Source organism: Mus caroli, chromosome 15, assembly GCF_900094665.2.
Source record: "Mus caroli chromosome 15, CAROLI_EIJ_v1.1, whole genome shotgun sequence".
NCBI classification, from domain to species: Eukaryota; Metazoa; Chordata; class Mammalia; order Rodentia; family Muridae; genus Mus; species Mus caroli.
In genome coordinates this window covers 14,999,926-15,020,392 of record NC_034584.1, presented here as the reverse complement: position 1 = coordinate 15,020,392, position 20,467 = coordinate 14,999,926, and the positions used below count along the sequence as shown (strand labels likewise).

Genomic DNA, 20,467 nt, shown 5'->3' with positions numbered 1-20,467 from the left:
CCAGAAGGAGGAGCAAAAGTGCTTGTTTTCATTGAAGACTTGAGTGACTTTTTACTTTAAAAATGACCACTTTAAGGAACTGTTAGACACAGTTTGGTGATAGATATAGATAAAGGCATTCAGTGTTGCAAAGGAATCCGAAATTCAACTTAACAATTACTATTTAACCAAAAAGTGAATGATTATGGACAAAATATCTAATGCTGCAGTATTTCAGAACATAACAAATATGGTCCCTTTATAAACATGGAGACCTGGTATTATTAAAATGAATTTTCAAATACTAGACTTGTTTTGAGTAAAGGGCATATCTAAATCTCAAAGGAGTAAGTATAATCTTTCTTCCCTTGTACTAATTAACTCTAAAAATAATTTGCATCTGCGCTAGAATACAATTTCGTGAATAGATTGAGTTCCAAATTTAGAAACAATCCAAGATGACCCCATGTTCCCAGAACTAGTAAGATATGTCTAATATTGTTCAGGATATCTATGGGCTCTATATTTGATAACCAACAAAAGTCCTTGGTGTTTAGCAAACTGCAATAACAATCCCTGAACAAATGTTTTGAGAGATGCATGAGTTTGATATTAATATAAAATACCAAGTCTTACTATTTAATAATTTTATTAATTTACTCAAATTCATACACATTTGGAGAGTTTATTTTTTTATGAAACCAAAGCATATCTTACTCTGAAGATGTTATTAAGCTTGGCCAAAATTTAGACATATTATCAGTAACTACTTAACAAAAACCAACCATCTATATTATGTCATCAATATATGACATTGTTAACATTAAAACTCTATTTAATTTTCTTAAACTTTATACTGTTTTATCTTTTACTTTATGTATATCACAGGCCAATATTGTTATTCTGTCCCATTATGTGAAGTTTCAGTGGGCTTACTTAAGTAAGAGAATGATCACAGAAATTTTATATGAAAATATTATAGCACAAGGATCTTCCTGTATTAACAAAATGATCCAATCAAAACTTTTACTTGAATATGTTAATAATCTAAATAAGATCTTCTGATAAATTGTGACTAGCATTCACAAGTGAAACCATTTCTTACCTCTGGTACTCTCTGTCTATGATCTATAGCTCTAACTGATGCTCTTAAGGATCTCTACCTGCAGTTTTCCATTGGAGAATTCAAAATGTTTTTTTTTTTTTTAAGAAGTATAGGAGGGTATGCACCAGTCATGTGCATACACTATGCTACTTATATTACTGAATATTCAGATTCTGTAAGGGACCCAGTATCTGGTCCATCATAGAGAGCAGAAGACAACTATAATCATAAGATATTTGGCTTTAGAGTCACACAGGGTAGTTTTAAAAGTTAATATAATAAGTTTCATTTTTGTCCTTTCTACTGAAATTTAGAGGTATTTTCTGGATTACTGGAGAAGTCTACATAAATGTGCTGTAAAATCTGCAAATCCACAAGCCATGTAAAATGCAATAATATTTGCTTTTACTCACTGCTTCCTTATGAAAATATATATGCATTTTTTGGGTGGGGAATAAAAAAAGAGATTTAAGTTAATTAAACAATATTGCAAGAATAATTTGAAAAAACTTTCATGGTTTTCATACATCACAAATGTTCTAACTGTACTTACCCACAACAGACATTTCAGGAACACTGGCTGTATAAATTTCTTCTGGGAATGTAGGCTCATTGTCATTGATATCATGGATTTTGATCACAAATTCTGACTCTGGTTCTACTGGCCTCAGAGTTCTTCTGTTAATAGCTTGTGCACGTAGAGTATAAAAGGCCTTTTCTTCCCTATCAATTCTTCTTGTGGCATGAATATCACCTGTTTTTTCATCAATAATAAAAAGAGTACCAGCTCCGTCTCCAGACAAAATATATTTGAGCGATCCATCTCCTTTATCTTGGTCTGAATGAAGCTGGAGGAAATAAAAATGAACATATCCATGATGATGACTAAAGATGCACAGGAGTAAAAGTACTCAAAGATGGCCCTTCAAGTCCCATCACAAATAACAGGGTCAGTAATCTCAGGGCTGTGAATCAGAACAGAGTAGCTCCTATCATACCCAAGGACCAGCAAGATCATGTAGCTTCATGTAGCATTGTGAATTCCACCCCCCCAAAAAAAAAACCAAAAAAGCATAACTCCAAATTTTAATTAAGTTCCCTCTTCCTGCTCTGTACATATCTCTCTTTATAGACAAATAAATCCTAATAAAAACATCAGCCATGAAGATGTAGTACCTTCAACGCATTCTAGAATGTGAGGTTATTTTACTATTATATTTTACAGGAAATTCAGCTCAGATCAACTTATTTTTGGTTGAATTTCTTCTTTGTAATTTATACCATCGTAGGATTTATGTCTTTCGGGAATATATGAAGCAGACTTCAAATGTGGGGATAATAAACATAATATTTGGTTGCATGCAAAGTTGACTTCTACCCTGCAAATATTTGTAGGTCTCAGAACAGCGTATAGATGTCAATGTAACACATATATACATATATACCTAATAATAAGTAATATAAAATAAAGTAAGTACTAATATTGTACCTTGTCAAGCTATCTTCTTAAAATCTGCAAAGAGGCAAGACTGTGACACCAAACCTTTCAGAATTATTTCAACAGAGTTGTATTTGGGATCGTATGTACATACCAGTCTAGTGCACAAGTTACTGCAGCTGAACTAGGGACCCAAGAATTCCTGTATCATAAGAAAATTCTACCTGAACTCCTTTTCAAAGGTATCCTTAAAGCAAGCCAGCCAGGTATGGAAATGCATGGATCAGTAAGTTATGCCTTTGGGAGACTGAACAGGAAACCCTTCTATGACTAAGAAGTAAATTCTAGGTTGTTGAGTCTGGGTTAGTAATGGGTCCCAAGCATCTTCCAGATAATATGGCAGTCTCCAGGGCTAACATCTTATTTTGGGATTCTTAGCTCGTAGAAGAAACATGTTACCAAATTAAGAGAAATTACTTTGAAATTACCAGGATCATAACTACAGCCATTAGTATTGTATATGCAATTATTACAGTTTCAATATACGCAATAAAATGTAAATTTTAAACTTAATAATATACCTTCTTGTGTTGCTTTCTTAATTTCTATAGATCATGGCCTACAAATTTCATATGCAAGGGGGAAGTGAATGGTGAGGAAGGAACTTTAACTGGGAGAGTGATGGGATTGCAGGACTGAGAAGAGTTGGGGGAACAATAAGTAACTGTAAGGATGTTTTTTAAAAGCCATATGGACTGTATCTTGTGTATTCTGTATGTTTTTTTAATTTTTAATTAATTTATTTTTTTGGCTAATATCCACTTATTAGTGAGTACGTACCATGCATGTCCTTTTGGGTCTGTGTTACCTCACTCAGGATGATAGTTTCCAGTTCCATCCATTTGCCTGCAAAAGGCTCAACAAGCAAAGTGCCCAACTACGGACACCTCAGTCCCACTTGGGAGAGAAAAGAAACCAATCACAAGTGGAGAGGGAGGGAGGGACTTGGGAGAGAAAGTGGATTGGGTGGGGGAGGCAGTGTGGGGTAGAGGGGAACCTGGTCTGGTATTGGGTGAGGGAAAATAAAGCCCTGAGGCCCAGCAAAAAGAATGTAAACAGGCAACCTCAGGAAATAGGATGTTGGGGGAACACCCTAGAATGCACAAGAGACCTGGGAGGTGAAAGACTCCCAAGACTCACAAGGACAGACCTTTCATGAAATTCTCTACAGTAGGGAGAAGGAACTTATAGAGCCCATCTCCAGCAGGAAGACAGGACATCAAGTGAGGGGGTGGGGTTGCCATCCCAGTCACAACTCTGACCCATAACCCTGTCTGAAAGAATTACAGGGATGGAAATGGAGAGGAGCCTGAGGAAAACAAGGTCCAGCAACAGGCCCAAAGTAGGATCTGTCTCTATGGGAGGTCCCAAGGCCTGACACTATTACTGAGGCTCTGAAGCGCTAACAAAAAGGGATTATTATGACTGCTCTCTGAAAGACTCAAGAAGCAGCTGAAAGAGTCAGATGCAGATATTTGCACCCAACCAATGGACAGAAGAAGCTGACCCCTGTTGTTGAATTAGGGAAGGCTGAAAGAACCTGAGGAGAGGGCGATCCTGTAGGAGGACCAGCAGTTTTAATTAATCTGGACACCTGAGATGTTTCAAACACTGGACCACCAACCAATCAGCATACACCAGCTGATATGATGCCCCCAACACACATACAGTAGAGGACTTCCAGCTCTGTCCTCATTCAGAGATTATCACCTAGCCCTCAAGAGGCTGGTAGCCCCAGGGAGTTTAGAGGTCAGGTGGAGTGGGGGTGAGGACATCCACGTGGAGACAGGGTGGGGTGGGATGGAGGTGTGGGATGTGGAGCAGTCAGAGGGTGGATAGGGGGACGGGGAATGGAATATGGAGTGTAATAAATGAATTACAAATAAAATTAAATTTTAAAAAAGGCCATATGGAAACTTACTATTTTGAAAGCTTCGTTCTTGGGTATATTCATATAAAATGTCTAATTAGTTATCCTATACAGGGGATTGTTCATTGTAGAAGTCACCATTTGCCAAATTAAATGCCCAGTGTCTGGTGTGTGATAACTCCTACGGTCTTTGTCAGAAATGTCCTAGGGATTTACAAAGCAAGAAAAGCTAGTCTTGGTGCTCTTAGTTCTCCAATGAGAACTTCATAGTAGTGTTTACTGCTGAAGACAATGTACAGATTGCTCATAGGACAGTTTGAATCCCAGCTGTTACAGAATTTCTTCCCCGCTGGCTAACAGCCATAAGGAAGGTCCTGTGCAGGCTTCTAAAGGGGAGTAATGTGAACAACTTTGCAATGCTCTAAACCTTGTGAACAGAAATAACATCCAACATGGCAAGATTGTGTCCATGGATGCAGCATTGCCATCAATCATAGGACGGTAATCAACCATTTCTGATTAAATTTAAGACCTGCTCCCCAGAAGAAAAACCAAAACAAAACAAATGCCCAGGATGGCAAATCTAACCAAAAACCCATGGTTGGCATGCTCATAGGCTCAGGGATGATCCTAACACTTAGTTTGTTAAATGGATACAGTGTCAAATTACTCTCTAAATTCATTTGTTTCTATGCACAGATTAGTGAAGCTCTCAGATTTCATCAGAAAAGTCTATCTGCAGAGGATGGTGGTTAATGGAGACACACATAACTCTAAAACCTATGGACGATAAGTGATGGGGGAGAGCTCAGCCACAAGTGAGACATCTTACCACACCATCTACTCAGAGATGAGGTGGCCTCTCAGAAGAAGAGGGAGGTTTTAAGCAGACAGAGAAACCAGAGAAAAATATTGTCTTCTGGACCTCTGCACACATGGATGCATGGTAGATATGGATGCTATTGGACAGCCTGTATAAGATCAGGCCGTTTAATAACATAAAATGGAGTTGGAAGTGGTTCATGAGCCTCCACTATTAACTGAGCAGCCACAAACAGTTAATGGTCTTTAGAAGAGGGAGTTTAAGCTTCTTTAAGGGTGATGGCTTCTGGTAGATCATGTTTGCATAGCAACCACAGGACAAACTCAGTCATCTGCCTAGCCCCCAAAGTCAGTATATAGCATAAATATAAGCAAAACTGAATATATTTATATAGGATTTTATTGCTAGTTACAGCTACATTTATAAAAAAATTGTTTACTTTGTTGTGATATCATATGCTCATTAGAATTTAGCAATATGCTTTGTGTATAGCTCCATTCTCAATTTAAATCAAACAATTAATCCTTACTGGTATAATGGTTAATGGTATCTGAAATGTATGGGTCCTTTAGAGAGAAAAGAAGTTGGGGAACAAAGAGCTATTTATTGAGGGCGTAGCTATTTGAAAGCAAGAATGCAAGAGAAGTAAACTCAGGAAATATCAGTTGTTAAACAAGAAACTCTCAGATTCCAGGAATCCCTCTCAAGCAATCAACCGATTGATGGTTATTAGTATCTAAAATTGTTCCTGATTTCTCAGAAACTCTCAAATTATACACATTTGCAACACTGTGGTCATCTTACAAGTGGCAGCTCTAAGCATTACACATTTCTTATTCAGTCTGAGAAACATAACCCAGTGCTGTTGGTATTATCAATCATTTCACCAGATAGTACTGCGGTTCACAAGTAGACAATTCAAGTTTTATTTGCTATTCATTCAATTACTTTGATTTGAGTTTTCTACATAGTCAGATGCTTTTAGAAGCAAATGCAAAATTCCACCTGTATTCTATGGAAGACCCAAAGGAGACCTGCAAAGCAAATACAGAGAAAACTCTTTAAACAGCTCACAGGAGTGAATGTGTATCTGTTTAAGCATGTAATATCTAAGCTACCCGATGAGGTCTGAATACAACTTGGAAACTTAAGAAAGTCTCCCTTTTAAAAATTGTGTATCTAAGGACAATGGTGAATACAGAGCTTAGAACAGAGGTGCGGGAATATATCAAGCAAGAAGGTAATGATTCAAAATGGTTCTGCTACTCGAATCAGTTAATATGCAAAAGGAAAGCTTTTGAGATTGTACATTTATACAGTGGGATTTGAATTTTTATAAATCTGAATTAGGATAAAAAATCACAGCTGGGTTTATACCTTCACTTAAGACTACAGAGTGAAAATTAAATCTTGTAATTGGACCACATACTGTGAGAGTTTCTGCTGGATTCAAAAATTGAACATGGTAGCAGCAAACCTAAATGAGGCGGCTGCAAGTCAGACTGTGGTTTTAAGAACCAGAAAATGAAAAGATGTCTACTTTGTCCAAAAAGGATATAATTAAGAGAAGCAATTGACAGCTACGAATGTAGCACTTTACATGTTAAGAAGCTGCACATTGAATACGTGTTTTCTTCAAAAATCAGGCTCTACAATAGAGATGAATTACTTAAAAAAAAGTCCTATCTTACAGTGCAGAAGAACTGAACATGACTGAACACTAAAACTGGAATAAAGATAAAGATGAAGGTGAGTACAGCTGTAATACTAGCTTATGGTTAAAAATATATTCAGACATACTCAAATAAAATAGACAGGCTTAGACGCACTATTTTGTTTCAGCTAATGTATCGTATTTCCTAAGATACGGGTAATTAACTCATTTCATAGATAAATCTCATGAATTGACTAATTGGAATGATGGTAGACTCATAGGCCCCATTCTTTCATGAAGCACTACAGGCTATCGATTGATTCTGTGATGAGGAGTTCTGTACCCACTGTTGGGCCTTCTATTATATACCTTCTAATTGGTATATTGGTGGCAATGTTTTTAATTAGAGTCAGAAAAAAAAATTTTAAAAAAATGCTTCAGCTAGTTCTTATCTAATCTTCCCATGTTCAAGTGTCTTATTTTTAGGTTTTCATAAAAGTAGGGTTTTTATTGTTTATTTTCTTTGACATGTATTCATATCAATTATAATTTGCTGTTGGACAATTTTACATAAGTATGTTAGACCTAGTGAGGAAACCCCCACCCCATTCCCAATTCGGCGTGCACCCAAAAAATCACGAAGGACCATCTCTTGATGTAATTACATGAGGACGTTTAATTACGGAGCTCCGGACCGGCATGTATCCCACACAGGAGATAACGGACGTCACCCCGAGGCTTGAAAGCTAGGGGTTTTTATGGGGTAAAGGGCTTAGGGGTGTGGAATTCAGCATAGCGACACACTATTGGCTTATTCAAACATTAACAGAAAGCAGGACTTTGTTCCTGTAGGCTGGGGGCTTATCTTTGTTTACATAGCAATCAGTTGATGTATGACTTTACCGGGCTGCCAAGGGGCAATAGACAGAGGGGAGGTTCTGGCCAGATAGCCTTGCCTGCATCCTTGCATTCTTTTCATCTTTACAGTCAAGATGTTCTTAGGAATGCCTTAACAACAGCCCTGCCCTGGCATGCCTGGGGGCTGTTCTGCTTTGTTCTCAGTCCCAGGCTGGGGCAGTGGGCTCTTAAACAACTCACAAGTTACAATATTTTATCTTCCTTCAAAGTATACAATGTATACTACCACTTTCCCTGCCAAGCAACCATTACCTTTGAGTCATCCTTTTCACCACAGCCTCTCATTCTCATTTTTAAGTCTACTGATTTTGTTTTAATGACCTATTGGATTTTTCCAGATTCTCTGCTTGACCTGAGGTTTGCAAATATCCTATGGGGCCTAGAAGTCTATAGTGTTTCATCAAAGGATGGGGCCTATGAGTCCACCATCATTCCATGACTGTTGATGGGGCCATGGTTGTGTGGGTCCAGCGTGAACAACTGATCAGCTGTGAGTTAATGGCTACAGCAGTTAGTACTAAGTCTAGAGGGTAGCATTAATCAGCCTCCTTAATTAGTTTACTTCACTTTGTGTGTGTAATTTCTCCACATTCTCCCTGGTATTGCTTCTTTGCCTTAATATTATACTTCAGATAAAACACTATTTCACATACCAACCTATTTACTAAGATGGGACATTAGTTATTTCTTTATAACTATTGCTTTTTCATTGTTCTACTTTTTATAAATATTTAATTTATATGTTATTATAAATTAACCTATTTAATTTAGTTGAATCAAGTCGTGTATTTATGATGCAAAGAGATGGGGTCAATTAATCATCTGCTCAAAAATGTGTAACATCAACTTTCAAAGAAGAAAGTATTTCCATGAGTTTGTGTTCTGCTATTCTATTACGTGAGACAAAGTTTTCTTTCTTTTTTTATTTATTAATAATTTTATTCTTTTACATTTCAAATGTTATTCCCCCCTTTCTGGTCTTCCCTCCACAAATCCCTCAACCCATTCTCTTTCCCTTCACCTTCATGAGGGTGCTTCCCCACCCACTCACCACACACTCCTGCCTCTCTAGCAGTCCCTTCTTTTGGGCATCGAGCCTCCACAGGACCAAGTGCCTCACTTCCCACTGATGCCAGACAAGGCATTTCTCTGATACATATGTATCTGGAGCCATAGACAGGCCCATGTATGTAAACTACCCTTTGGTTGGTAGTTTAGTACCTGGGAGCTCTGAGGGGTACAGTTTTAGTGTATGTGCTACAGAAGAGAACACATAAAATTGTATTTCAACACACACACACACACACACACACACACACACACACGGAAAAAGGAAAGGAAAGGAAAGGAAAGGAAAGGAAAGGAAAGGAAAGGAAAGGAAAGGAAAGGAAAGGAAAGGAAAGGAAAGGAAAGGAAAGGGAAAAGGAAAAGGAAAAGGAAAAGGAAAAGGAAAAGGAAAGAGAAAAAGAGATTCTTGTGGCTTTAGCTCTGCAGTAACACCTGTTTTCCGGTGTGAAACATTTGGTCACAAATCTTTAAGAAGAGTTTTATGTTAATACTGACCTTTCCTTTCCTTGAGGAAAGCCTATTAAAAATTCACAACCTGCTGTGCTCCTTGTAAATTCCCCAGCAGATAAAGGACATGGCAGGATACATGACAACTAATGAAAATAGGACAACAGCTTCTGTACTGCACAGTTAAAAGTCATCTCCATGTTTCTTAACTTTCTCACTCAGAAAAGTTCAATTAAAAGCTATTATTGCACTTGTCTGTATTGAACAGTTTTAATATTTTAAATGTAAGCAAGCTGCAGAGGTTAAAGAAAATTCTCAAACAAAATTTGAAGAATGCTTAGCATATTTAAATGTAGTGTACTTCTGATGTAGTCATGCATTCATCTTAAGTTTGTATGAAATGAGCTTTGTAAACCAAAAGGGATGTGGGAACAGACCTTGTTCAAAACACTTTTTTGATTTAAGCTTTAGGAAGGTAAATGTTTGTCACACAAGATACATTTCAGGATAGGTATTGTGTTGGTGGAAATTGAGTTTGTTCAATCTATTATAATCAAGACCCATGGGTTGGGTTGCTTCCAAACAAAAGAAAGAATTTAAGTTCTAGTTTGGTATCATGTCTTTCATGATTTATTTCCTGAGTAGGCTCACATCTCTAAATATTTGGTTCTTAGCTGATGGCTGTGGAACCTGTAGGAGTTGCCTCTTCACTGGACAAAGTACATCAACTAGGGGCCTTCTCTGAGGGTTGAATGCATTGCTATCACTTTCCACTTGGCTCTCTGAATCTTTGCTATGGTTGAAGATATGAGTTCTCAGCTTCCTCCTTCATCTGCCAAGCATTCTTCCTCCCATGTATCACCCTCCATTTCTCTTGAAGGAACCACAGTGAATCATCTTTATCAAGAATTGTGGGTAATTTTCTTACAGTGGCAGTAAAAAGATAGCTGATACTCGTGGAAAGTCAACCGTCACTGTGCCAGATTCCTCATTGTCCATGTGCGTTTTCTTCCTTGAGGATGTTAGCGACTTCTAGCTGCCTTTCTAGACTGTACAGAAAGAGGCTGCTTTCATTTAGGACTTGAAAGGAACATTGATTTGTGTGTAGAGAGTTTCTGTGACCTTTTCAATCACCGTGACAAAACACTTAAGATTCGTGACACTTCAAGCAATGCTACAAAGTACAAATTTACAGTTTTCTGAGACGTGAGGCAGAAATTAGCTATACAACTCTAAAAACATTAAAAATCTAGTTATGTGCCACCAGTGTACAAATGATGGGATAGTGTATACAGTAGAATAGCAACAAAGCATTGCAATAGACTAAAACTAAAATCTAGAACAGAACATTAAATCTTGGGGCTATGGTGACATGTTCAACATCTGAATCGTAGGTTGGCATGAGGTACTTTTAGCCAGTCTGGTCATCATGCAATTATTAGTAGTCCATTGTAGTCTAGCTTGCCTTTCATTTGACTGTATCTACTCATTATCTTGTGCTTTTCTCCCTTTTTTGGCAGACTTTTTATGTTCCTGACATTTCCAATGAGCTAGAGTTTCTGTTCAGTCATTGGATTCAACCCAGATTCATGCATTATCTTCACAGTGATTCCTATTGTTACATGCATTCCCTAGCCTGCCTTTAAAGTTTGAGTCTGAAGTACCATGAAGCAACACTTTTGCTTTTTTTTTTTTTTTTTTTTTTTTTGGGGGGGTTTCTCTGTGTAGCCCTGGCACTCACTTTGTAGACCAGGTTGGCCTCGAACTCAGAAATCCGCCTGCCTCTGCCTCCCGAGTGCTGGGATTAAAGGCGTGAGCCACCACGCCCGGCTGAAGCAACACTTTTAACATTATGTGTGTTTCCAGTCTGATCAGGACATGAATACTGTATACTGCCAGATGCAGTGCTAGCTTCATTTCTATAGAACATACTTTAATCTCTTTCTGAGTGCTTTGGGTAGAAGTCATAGAGAATAGGATTATAGGATACAACTTCCTTTATAAGTCTCTGTGGGCAGTTCGCTGTGGAGCTCTATAACTTCTAATTGAGTATAGATTTTTCATACCCTTGAGCCTGACATGGGAAAGGCTTCACAACATTCTGAAATGTCCCTTTCCCATTGTGGTGTTGTAAATCACTTGGCTTCCACTAAGGAACCCAAATCTCTTCAGCAGTCACCGTTTTCTTGGTAATAAGTTTTCATGTGCTTCATTAACTGCAAAGACATATTTTGAAACTTTCGCACTCTGAATTTTAATCACATGCTATTGTAAGTTTTACAAAATCCTAATAACAATTATGAGTATAGTCTCAGAGATAGATGATAATAAAATTAACTCCACATTCAAAATCTGTTTCTTACAATGCCTTAGGACATGGATACCAAGTGCACAAGTTTGTTAGCACAGTATAACTTGAATAGCCTGGTCCACTTCCCTGTAGAATATTTGTTCTCATTTGAAACACCAAAAGTAGTATTTCTTGTTTACATTTTATTACAGTAGTCTTCTAAATTCCCTGGAACCACTTGTTAATTATTATATGTATATATATATATATATCTAGATAGATAGATAGATAGATAGATAGATAGATAGATAGATAGATAGATTTTATTTTAGCTTTCATTTCAAACCCTTTCAAACTTCTTACATATTTTCTTTTTTCATTTATTTTTATTTTTATTAGATATTTCCTTTACTTACAGTTCAAATGTTATCCCCTTTCCTAGTTTCCCCTCCAAAAATCCTCTATCCTCTTCCCCTCCCCCTGATTCCCAACCCATGCACTCCTGCTTCCTTGTCCTTGCATTTCCCTATAATGGGGCATAGAATCTTCATAGGACCAAGGGCCTCTCCTCCCACTGATCTAACGGCTTCAGCAACTACCTGACAGATACACCTCATGTGTAGTTCATGAAACTTCTAGACACTTCTCCAACCAAAGAAGTTGAAAATCATCAGTAAATATCACAAGAATTTTACTGTCTATGACCCAGTCACATCCCTAAGATCCTTCCTTCTAACATCATCAACTTGGTAGTCAGAAATTAAAAATGTCAATTTTAGAGAAGCTACACCTTTGGAGCATAGCATGTCCTACCTATCAGTTTCACCTATCAATTTCAGGCCACTTTTTATTTTTAAGTAAATCAATAAGTAAGCAAATTTTACATAAAAACAATACTTTAGATGTAATTTAACTAATTAAAGAGATTAGAACAATAAGTTTATCAAATAATATTTAAAAAGTGAGAATTATTTAGTGATAATAATAAAAATTATTACTCTTCCAATAAAAGAGAGGGAATTAAGAAAAACCAATCATACTATTCCTTTTCTGGAACTCTTTACTACTATGTAAAGAGTAGTAAAGTCTGTGATCATACTTCAGATACTGATAATTGTTTGTATTTGACTCCATTTCAGTGACAGAGGAAAGAAAGTGGAGATCAGAATGAATCTGTAACAGACTGGATCTCTTAAAGAAATTTAATCAGTTAACCAATAGAAACACTATTTCAATTTATTAGTCTCTCTCGTCCCTCTCTCTCCCCCCTCTCTTTCTTTTCCTGTGTCTATGTGTGTATTTGCATCTCCCTCAATGTTTGTGTATATGTAAGTGTGTGTGTGCATGTGTGCATACACTAACTTAAAATATCAGAAACTGTTGAGTAATTTCTCTACAATACATTGCTAATTTTATGCTCTGTTTCCTTTCAAACAACAGGAATAATTTGTATTTATTTTTAAAAAACAGTCATGTGACAAAAATGCCATGCTGTGTAGGAGGTGTCATCAACATTGACATAATGCTCTAGCTGTTCCAGAAAGTAACACTGCAGCAAAATCAAAACTGAATCAGTGACTCAAAGAGGCCCATTTGCATACAATAAACAGATAAAGGTGATCTAGCATGAGAACCAAGCTGAAAACATGGACAGGCCTGCAAATATCTGCTCAGACATAACTAGGCAGTTATCCGTGTTAGTTGGGGCTGGGAAGTGAACGAAATAAAAGGTGAAAAATCCTGATGAACAATGTTGTTTGTTAGCAACATAAGACAAAAAAATGATTCACTGTGTGTAGCTGTTCCTTCCAGAGGGGCTATGTAAATATACTGGTACAGGAATGCAAAGATCAGTTTATAAATATCAATTAAACAATTCGCTCATAAGTAGAAATAAAAAGGAGAGATAGGAGTAGCGAAAGATCACAAAATGACTACAGTGGATTTTAGACACACTGTATGTATTGTGTTTAGACTGATTATCACATTACTGAACAATTCTTGGGGCTGGAGGCAGAATGAGTATGAAGGATTTAGGTGTTAGACAATGAAGTATTTTTAAGTCAGTGTTTTGAGGGTGTGGTGGCCATTAACAAAGCATCAAAAAATATCATTGGTTTGTCACTATGAAAACATGTCATAGAGATCTCTCCAAAACAAAATCAACCAAACAAACAAACAAATAGAAACACCAAAAGCAAAACAAAACAAAACTGTTTTGTTTGGACTTTAGATCTAGGAAATGCTAACATTTGAATTGTTAAATTAAGCCCATTACAATTATGAGTATGATACAGGAGATTTGAGGTCTCCCTTTGAAACCATTAAGAATTATTCAAAGTCTGCTGGTAAGCTTTAGAAATACTAGATGTGGTGGAATGGATTGAGGATAGATGGGAAAAGCCCTGAAGGAGGTCACAGAAGAAATATTCCTCTTTTACAGTGAGGTGCTTCTCTCTAAGGCAGAAAAATAAACGTAGAGTTTTCCCATTAAATAATTGCGCAAACCTTCTGAACTGATTGGCTTAGTTATTAACTAGATATAGCCTAGAGTCACCAAAGAGAATTTCAGCAGGGGGATTATCTATATCAGGTCAGCCTACAGGCATTTGTATGGAAAATTGTATTAATTATTAATTGATATAAAAAGCCAAACCCACTGAGTGTGGCTCCATTCCTAGACAGATATTTTTGCCTTGATTAAGGCTAGCAAAGCATGAGCTTGTGAGTGACCCAGTGGGGAACATTCATCCAAGGTGTCTGTCTGATCAAGCTCCTGTTTAAATTACTTCCCACTTCCCCCAATGATGGACTGTCACCAGAAAGTGTAAGGCAAACCAACCCCTTCATCATCTAAGTGTGAACAAACAGAGGAACAAAAGCAGCAACTACGAAAACCAAATATATGTAACATAAATAACAGACTGGATTTCATAGCAAGGAGCGTTTTGTTGTTGTTGCTGTTGTTGTTTTGGGTTTTGTAATTTTTAGTAGGGATTTTTTACGATTCTAGAAGAAACATCCTGTGATGGACCTTGCAGCTCATACAGGTACCAGTCTAAATCAGAGATGTTGCTTTAATGTCCCTCCCCCTCTATACACTACACACAGCTTACAGGAAATTAAACTATACTGAGAGGAAAACATGAAAGGAAACCACAGGAGCGAGGCTAGATAGTGTGGCACTCATGGTTGGGGTTTATGCAAATATTTCTTTAATTTAATTCCTCCACATCAAATTGAAGAGAGCACAGTGCTTCAGGGCTATAACAGTTTTGGAGAGTGAGGTTACAGAGGTTTTATGTGAAGCTCTGGTTTCTAAAGTATATAAAGACACTTTTCCACTGGAAGCCACAGAGTATCAAATGTATAACTTGACAACCCAGGGAACAAGCCAGAGTTTCTCCATCCTCCTGGTATTATAAAGGAAAGAAAATAGGAATAATGTTTAGATACACAAAGTCACTGTTTGTACTTTTGTTGTGAGACCCTAAGAGAAACTGGAAAAAAAAGGAATGTTAATGTTATCCTAGGAACAGTTAACATATGCCTGTGATATGTACATAAAAATAATGTAGTCTGTGAATTGTATCTTGGGTATTCTAAGTTTCTTAGCTAATATCCACTTTTCAGTGGATGCACACTATGTGTTTTCTTTTGTGATTGGGTTACCTCACTCAGGATATTTTCTACTTCCATCCATTTGCCTAAGAATTTCATNAATTCATTGTTTTTAATAGCTGAGTAGTACTCCATTGTGTAAATGTACCACATTTTCTGTATCCATTCCTTCGTTGAGGGACATCTGGGCTCTTTCCAGCTTCTGGCTATTATAAATAAGGCTTCTATGAACATATTGGATCATGTATCCAATCCTTCTTAGAAGGGGTAACAAAATATCCATGCGAGGAGATACAAAGTCTGGAGCAGAGACTGAAGAAAAGGCCATTCAGAAATTGCCTTACTTGGGGATTCATCTCATATACAGTCACCAAACCCAGACATTATTGTGGATTCCAACAAGTGCTCCCTAACAGGAACCTGATATAGCTGTCTCCTTAGAGGCTCTGCCAGTGCCTGAAAAATACAGAAGTGGATGCTTTCAGCCAACCATTGGATTGAGCACAGAGTCCCCAATTGAGGAAGTAGAGAAAGAACCCAGTGAAGTGGTTTGCAGCCCCATAGGAGGAACAACAATATGAACCAACCAGTACCTCCACAGCTCACAGGGACCAACCAAAGAGTACACATGAAGGGACCCATGGCTACAGCCACATATGTAGCAGAGGATGGCCTTGTTGGTCATCAGCGAGAGGAGAGGCCCTTGGTCCTGAAAAGGCTCAATGCCCCAGTGTAGGGGAATGCCAGGACAGGAAAGCAGGAGTGCGTGGGTTGGTGAACAAGGGGAGCAGATAGGGGATGGGATTTTTCTGAGGGGAAACTATGAAAGGGATAAGGTTTGAAATGTAAATAAAGGAAATACCTAATAAAATATAATAAAATAAACAATGTAAAGTGCAACATGAGGAAATACAGAGATTCTCTGACATATAGTCTTAAATTATTTAATTAAAAATTATTTTTGCCGGGCATAGTGGTGCATGCCTTTAATCCCAGCACTTGGGAGGGAGAGGCAGGCGGATTTCGGGGTTCGAGGCCATCCTGGTCTACAAAGTGAGTTCCAGGACAGCCAGGGCTATACAGAGAAACCCTGTTCTGAAAAAACAAAAATCAATTTTTTTCTTCAATTTATTGTGTTTTTTACAATAAAAAGAATTGTGAATTACTTCAGGAAAGGGATGGTGCTTCACTCATCAATCTCTATATATCTGTATCTTATATATCTATAAATTCATCGAAGTAAGATACTTATTCTCCATACTTGTCAGACATATCTTTAATGGCTCTCCTTAATTTATCCACCCTTTTAATCGGTACTTATCTGGCAAAAATCTTATGTCTTATTACCGAAAGAGGTGGAATTGTCAGTCTGAGTTGTGTAGAAGTTTTATCTCTTGTCTTCTGTATCCAAATTCCACTTTTTAATGTGTGTAGACATGTATGTCTATAAATTTTCACATGCTATATGTAACTTGCAAACTATAGAGAATATATATATATATATATATATATATAATTTTAAAACCTTTAAATATTTTGAACTACATTCCAATATTTTCTAGAGATATTAGCACTTCCTCTTTGCTGCAACTATTCATACTAGATAGCACACACTTATTTATTACTAGAAATAAATTGGCATCAAAGTCAAATCTTGTAAGTGTGTTTAAGAGGAGGAAAAATGGATATATCTTAGGTTATTTGTTTTAAAATGCATGAAAATTTTATATTAAATGAAGTCATCAAAATGACATGGTGAAAACCAGGAATAGTTATTATGTTAAAACTATAATTTTGCATTAAGAATATTTTGTTCTCTACTGGAACAGAGGGCATGGCTGGAAGAACATGAATGTGAAGCTAATCTCAGCACATCTCAAGAAGTTGACAAAGAAACAGAGAGGTAGAGTGAGAGAGATGTAGGAAGGGAGGAGAGACAGCATGTTACTATTCATTTCTAAGTTTCAGTTTAGTATAAATTTTTACTACTTGGAATATGATATATGAATGGTTTTTAGTTAGTAAATATATAAATATATAAGTAAAGCTTTTAGAAATAGATATACAAATGTAGATTTTTTTCTTTGCAACACGAAAAAAGTTGTTGGATTATCTTAGAAGTAGCATTATTACATCAGTAAATTCATGTCATCGTTTCCAATATCAACTTGCAGAATATCCAAATAGTGCCAAGAATTATAAAGGAAAGAATGAAATATATGCCAGTGCCTGGCAAATACAGAAGTGAATGCTCAGAGTCATCTATTGGATGGAACACAGGGCCCCCAATGGAGGAGCTGGAAAAAAGTACTCAAGGAGCTGGAGGGGTCTGCAACCCTGTAGGTGTAACAACAATATGAACTAACCAGTACCCCCAGAGCTCGTGTCTCTAGTTGCATATGTAGCAGAAGATGGCCTAGTGGGCCATCATTGGGGAGAGAGGCCCCTTGGTCTTGCAAACTTTACATGCCCCAATACAGGGGAACGCCAGGGCCAAGAAGTAGGAGTGGGTGGATAGGGGAGCAGAACAGGGGTAGGGTATAGGGGACTTTCAGGATAGCATTTGAAATGTAAATGAAGAAAATATATGATAAAAAATTGAAAAAGAAAGAAAAATAATAATAAATAAAATGTAATTTTATTATGACTCAATTATGTAAAGATAATAAGAATTGAAGTATAAGGAAGGGAATTATAGAAGCTTCCTAAAATGTATAATTATACATGTGTAAGAAGAAATTAAGTGGAGTGACTCTTTAACGAGGTGACAATAACCCAATTAGATACCACATGCTAGCAAATAAAATCCTCAGTGCTGGGAATGGATACCTTGAAATTTTGAATAGTTTGAATAGTGTGCCTATAGAATATCATAGAATCAGACATTACAGGGTATTACCAATGCTATTGGTTAGCCTCTAGAACTTAGCACTAAGACCCTAAGCGAAGACATCACATATATCTGTCAAAGAACAAAAAACAAGTCTGAATGTGGTACTCATTTAGAATTTTCTTCCATACTGTCTAGCTCTCACAGTGCTAGAAGGCTCCATGTATATTACCAAAAGGGGAGGGGTACTAATAATCAGTTTTACCTAGCAGCCAAATCTGTGACCTATAATAATAATTGCCTTGACAGTACATGCTTACTGATGAAATAACAGCATATGTTTGGGTAGTAGCTCTGCGACTGATTCGTTGATTGACTGATTGATTGATTGTCAACTGTAACATACTAGAGACACCTAGCAAGAGGAAAATAAATTGAAAAATGCTTCCATTAGTTTGGCTTCTAGGCAAGTCCCTGTGGCCTTTTGTATTTTTAAACTAATAATTTATGTAGGATGGCCTAGCATCTTGTGTGTAGAACTCTTCAAGGAAAGGTAGTATTGAGTCGTGTAATGAAGCATGGTGAGTGAGTCATGAAGTGTAAGTAACAAGCAGCATTCTTCCACGGGCTCTGCTTCGGTATCTACCTTCGGCTACTTGCTTCAATTTCCTGGCTAGGTTTCTCTCAGTGGTGGACTGTGTTTGGGACACGTAAAAAAAATCACCTAACCCTTACTTCTCCAAGTTGCTTTGGGGCATGGTGTTTATCACAGCAATAGAAACCTAAATAGAATGATAACCACATAATGCTTTCTAGATGTGAGGCTCACTCCAAGAAATGCCTGGATAGATAGCTCATAGCCCTGAAGAATATATACTACTATTATTCAAGTATAAAAATGATTTCCAATGACATCATGCTACACCACAGATTAGTTCATCTCTTAACTGTAATCGGAGACGAGTTTTTCTTGAAGTAGAGGATGATTAACACAGAGATGCACAAGTAGTCAAGATATAGAGAAGAAGAGACTGCAAAGTACTTATCCCTAAATGGGATGCCTACATCATAGGAGACCCCACAGGACTCAGGAATATTCAAAGAAGATGGACCAGAAGGACTGTTATGAGTCAGAGATAGTAGGTGACTACAAGTAAGCAGTGTTTGCTAGATAGGAGCAGGGTAGTTCTACATATGAACACACAGTAATTGTGACAGACTGCATACTAGCTACAAGTATCTCAAGCTGGGTAAAATGGAAAAGGGATGGGAGCATGAACTGCCAATCCCAATTTGAGATGCTACTCCCATTTGATAGCCACCAGAAAAGCAAGACAGAGAGTCAATTGTCTAAACAGGTGTGACCCCTGTAGGTGAGGCAATACTCAAGGGCAGGTTCCTGGTCCAAAATATTTGGCAACTCAAATTGAACTTGATGGGCTCACACAGTAACAATAACAACAACAAAAGAGAGAACTGTAAGTTGAGTAGGTAAGCAAGTAGGGTATATTTGGGAAGAGTTGTGTTAGAGAAGTGAACGTGATCAAAATGCATTGTAGGTAATTCTCAAAGAATAAATACTATTTTAAAAAGTTAGGGAAGGGTATGAGATAACTAGTGACTGGCAGCTGTCTGAGAAATCAGTCCTCTATCAGCTGCCCTGGTTAATTTTCTGTCAATTTGAACAAGCTAGAATCATTTGGGAAGAAAGAAACTCAGTAGAGAAATGTTCCACCACAGTGTCCTGTGGTCAAGCCTGCAGGGCATCTTTTTTGATCCATGATTGATGTAGGTGGGCGCTGCCCATTATGTGGTGCCAACCCTGGCAGATAGTCCTGTGATATTTAAGATAGCAGGTGGAGCCGGCCATGGGAGGCAGGCCAGTAAGCTTTACTTCTTGACATCAGTGTTCTTGTCTTCATGTTCCTGTTTTGAGCTCTTTCCTTGACTTCCTCTGTTAGTGTGATGCCTTTGTACACCATGTGAAGATGTTTCTCTGTCCTTCCTTGCCTGACTAAGGCACCTTCTAATTGGATAAAATAAAGCCTATGACTAATAGTAAAAGGCAAAATAGTAACATGGGATGTCCAGACAGAGAGAGGACCTCTGGGAAAGCACCAGATGTGGGACAATTTGGCACCGTGTAGCAGAGGAAGTTGAATTTATGATACTGAGGAGAGGTAACCAGCCATATAGGAGAACTTAGTAAAAAAGGGATGTTTGAGTTACAAGTTAGTTACCAACAAGTACAGCGTAAGCTCCTGGCATCAACACATGAATAAGCCTGTGTCATTATTCAGGAACTGGGACAGACATAGAAAAGGCCCAAAGGAACTTCACATAAAACCAGAGACACTGAAACTT

The 20,467-nt window shown here is 37.5% G+C and overlaps 1 protein-coding gene across 4 annotated transcripts in view; it reads right to left on the bottom strand.

Moving 5' to 3' along the window:
- The window catches only part of Cdh10 (cadherin 10), a 191,288-nt gene that overhangs the window by 49,630 nt on the left and 121,191 nt on the right, over positions 1 to 20,467 (bottom strand). For all 4 annotated transcript variants that reach the window (XM_021182917.2, XM_021182918.2, XM_021182916.2 and 1 more), the window contains exon 3: positions 1,638 to 1,932. In XM_021182917.2, coding sequence (XP_021038576.1) covers positions 1,638 to 1,932 — 295 coding nt within the window. The remainder of the gene's footprint in view (positions 1 to 1,637; positions 1,933 to 20,467) is intronic.